The sequence below is a fragment of the Myotis nattereri genome, assembly GCF_964212035.1.
Source record: "Myotis nattereri genome assembly, chromosome: X".
Lineage (NCBI taxonomy): Eukaryota > Metazoa > Chordata > Mammalia > Chiroptera > Vespertilionidae > Myotis > Myotis nattereri.
In genome coordinates this window covers 115356076-115359798 of record NC_138078.1, presented here as the reverse complement: position 1 = coordinate 115359798, position 3723 = coordinate 115356076, and the positions used below count along the sequence as shown (strand labels likewise).

The 3723-nt window shown below is 41.1% G+C and overlaps 1 protein-coding gene across 1 annotated transcript; it reads left to right on the top strand.

Annotated features, from left to right (window-relative positions):
• Window positions 1-825: 825 nt before the first annotated feature.
• LOC308511432 (casein kinase I-like) lies at window positions 826-1782 on the top strand (the record flags this gene model as incomplete). Its single annotated transcript, XM_081081476.1, has 1 exon — window positions 826-1782. One exon carries the CDS (start codon window positions 826-828, stop codon window positions 1780-1782), a length of 957 nt encoding a protein of 318 aa, XP_080937602.1.
• Window positions 1783-3723: the final 1941 nt, after the last annotated feature.

Below are 3723 nucleotides of genomic sequence, written 5' to 3'. Positions count from 1 at the left end.
TGAAAGGCAAGAAGAGGTGTAGGACTTATAAGGAATATTAGTTCTGTTCTTAACTTTTTAATAATAGCTTCCTGGTTATGAACTAATATATACTTATGGAAAATATTTTTAAAAATTAAAATCACTAAAAATCTCCTGAATCACTATTAATACTGTGACTTATTTTTCGTAGTCCTTTCTCTATACATCTATTTGTGAATATTTTAGTTTCAGTCAATTCATGTAAATATGAAATGATATCATTTTGTAACCTTCCATTTTTTCTATTTAAAAATATATTGGAGCTGGAGTAACAAGATGGCGGCTTCAGCGCAGTAAGGAAATGGTGGCATCGGCCTAGTGAGTGGATCCCTCCAGACTGAAGCCGGAAGCTGTAAGCCGGAAGCTGCAAGCCGGAAGCTGCAAGCCGGAAACTGTAATCCGGAAACTGCAAGCCGGAAGCTGCAAGCTGGCCGCAGCGGTATTGGCGCAGTGACGCACTGGGCTTCTCACCTCGCCCGTCCCCTCAGCGTGCCGGTGGCGAGCCCTCAGCTGGTCTTCTCCACACCCTCGCCGCGTCCATTTTCCGACCTAAGGCGAAAGCGGGTTAGCCGGCAAGTCCAGAGACTAGCTGCGCAACCTAGTGACCGCGAGAAACCCTCACAAACTGCGGCCTGGTGAAAAGGAAACCGGATTGAGCGGCTTTGATCAGGTACCGCTTGTTGGATTGTGGGCCCGGCCCTCAAACGCCGGAGGCCTAACGGTTTCCGGCCGCCCTTCTCCACAGCCCTAGAGGCCTCTGTGAGGTTTTGGGACTTGGCCCTAGCCTGGCCTTTGTCTGTCAGGATGGCTAGCAGCAGCGTGTCCAAGTCTGAATTCATTGTCGGAGGGAAATATAAATTGATACGAAAGATCGGGTCTGGCTCCTTCGGGGTCGTTTATCTGGCGGTCAACATCACCAATGGTGAGGGGGTTGCAGTGAAGATAGAATCTCAGAAGGCCAGGCACCCCCAGTTGATGTATGAGAACAAACTCTATAAGATTCTTCAGGGTGGGATTGGTATCCCCCACATATGGTGGTACGGGCAGGAGAGGGAATACAATGTGCTAGTCATGGATCTTCTTGGGCCTAGCCTTGAAGACCTCTTCAGCTTCTGTTCAAGAAAATTCACAATGAAAACTGTACTTATGCTAGCTGACCAGATGATAAGTAGACTTGAATATGTGCATTCAAAGAACTTTATACACAGAGACATTAAACCCGATAATTTCGTAATGGGCATCGGGCGTAACTGTAATAAGTTATTTCTTGTTGATTTTGGTTTGGCCAAAAAGTACAGAGACAACAGGACAAAGCAACACATACCATACCGAGAAGATAAAAATCTCACTGGCACTGTCCGTTATGCTAGCGTCAATGCACATCTTGGTATTGAACAGAGTCGCCGGGATGACTTGGAATCCTTAGGATATGTTCTGATGTATTTTAATAGAAGCAGCCTGCCATGGCAGGGACTAACGGCTGCAACAAAGAAACAGAAATATGAAAAGATTTGTGAAAAGAAGATGGCCACAGCTATTGAAGCTTTATGTAGTGACTTTCCTGCAGAATTTAGTGTGTACTTAAACTATTGTCGTGGGTTACGCTTTGAGGAAACACCGGATTACACGTATCTGAAGCAGCTATTCCGCACCCTTTTCAGGACCCTGAACTACCGTCATGACTTCATATTTGATTGGACATTACTAAAGCAGAAAGCACAGCAGGGAGCCTCTTCAAGCGGGCAGGGTCAGCAGGCCTAAACCCCACAGCTTCCTAAACATGAATGAAGGAATAGAAGGAGCAGTGCAGATATCAGAGCAGCATTTGTTTCTCCCCAAATCTAGAAATTTTAGTCCATATGTACACTAGCCAGTGGTTATGGACAATTGGTTACTTGTTCTACTTATTTTACATATTAATATTGGGCAGCATTGGTGATGCTATGAATTGTAGCTGCTGTAATTATGAATATTAACTGAAGCAGTGAAACATGGTGTCCAGTTTTCTTTTATTATTATTATTTTTTATTTTTTTTATTGCTTAAAGTATTACAAAGAGTATTACATATGTCTCCTTCCCCCCCCCCCCCCGCCCTTGACAATCCCCTGGCCTCCCTTACCCCCCCAGTGTCTTATGTCCATCCAGTTTTCTATTGCATTCTTTTTGTTGTTGTTTTTTAATTCTTTATTAGTTAAGGTATTACAAATGTATCCTTATCCCCCCCATTAACTCCCATCCCCCCCACTCTTGCTCTTCTATTGCATTTTTTTAAGTAGAAAAGTTAACTAAATGGTTGATATACAAAAATTGGTGGAGAAATTGTACATATGTTAACTTTTGTTAAAATTTTTTACTTTGAACTATACTGCTTGAGATCTCATTTCAGAAGAGCAGCATGAACAGTCTTCAGACAAAGTTGTGGTTGTAAATGTTCACAATTGTGCATTCTTAGGGCTTATCCATCCCTGGGGTTTGCATGTTGTTCACTTAAACCATTCTTAAAATGGTTGGCTTCTTGTTTGCAAGCCGGCTGATAGGGTAGCAACCAAAAGTATTTGAGTACATGTTAGACTGCATGCTTACCTGTGCTAGAAATAACAACATCTCAAGTGAAAACATAAAAACATAGTGACTGCTAGATTATCCTTACAACTGCATTAACTCTTTAATGTTCTTGGTATTTTTTAAAAAAGCATATTTGTCACATAAATTTAGTTACCATCTTAAAACTGAACATGTATGTATGTTGCTTAGGTAAATGTAGTAACTGAACATCTATATGATGTGGGATTTTGTTTTTATTTTGAAATGGGAGCTTTTTTAAAAATATATTTTATTGATTTTTTTACAGAGAGGAAGGGAGAGGGGTAGAGAGCTAGAAACACCGATGAGAAACATTGATCAGCTGCCTCCTGCACACCTCCCACTGGGGATGTGCCCGCAACCCAGGTACATGCCCTTGACTGGAATCGAACCTGGGACCTTTCAGTCTGCAGGCCGACGCTCTATCCACTGAGCCAAACCGGTCACGGCAAAATGGGAGCTTTTTTGTTTATAAGTTCATTAATTAAAAAAACCTGAAAAAATAAAGATATATTAGGGATCAGTTCAGATTTAAACAGGTTGAGTTTTAAGTAATTTTGTAATATTAAGGAGGAACTGTCTAGGCAGCTTTTAGAGATGGAGCCTAGGAGGAATGTTAGGACAAGAGCTATGGTCTCAAAGATATAAACTAGAAGTAATTACTTAAGCCTTCAAATGGGGTGAGATCACACTTTTTCAAAGTATGTGTTACTGGTTAAGAAAGTAATTGGTTTAATTGGAATAGACTAGAATAATTTCAAAATTCATCACATAGTAGTTGTAAGTAATCATTCTAGATTGCAAGGTAAAACTTAATTTTTTTTGTTTAAATATATTTGTATTTATTTCAGAGAGGGAGAAGGAGAGAGAAACATCAGTGATGAGAAAAAAGCCCCCCACTGGGGGTTGATCCCACAACCCGGGCATGAGCCCTGACCGTGACCTCCTGATTCATGGGTGGACACTCAACCATTGAGCCATTCCGGCTGGGCAAAAATTAATTTCTTATTGTGAAAGGACTTAGCCTTTTGGAATAATAAAATATACTGATAGAAGGGAAACAACAACCAGTTTTAAGAAAAGGAGAAGATGAATTGATCTCTGGACCCCTTTACAGT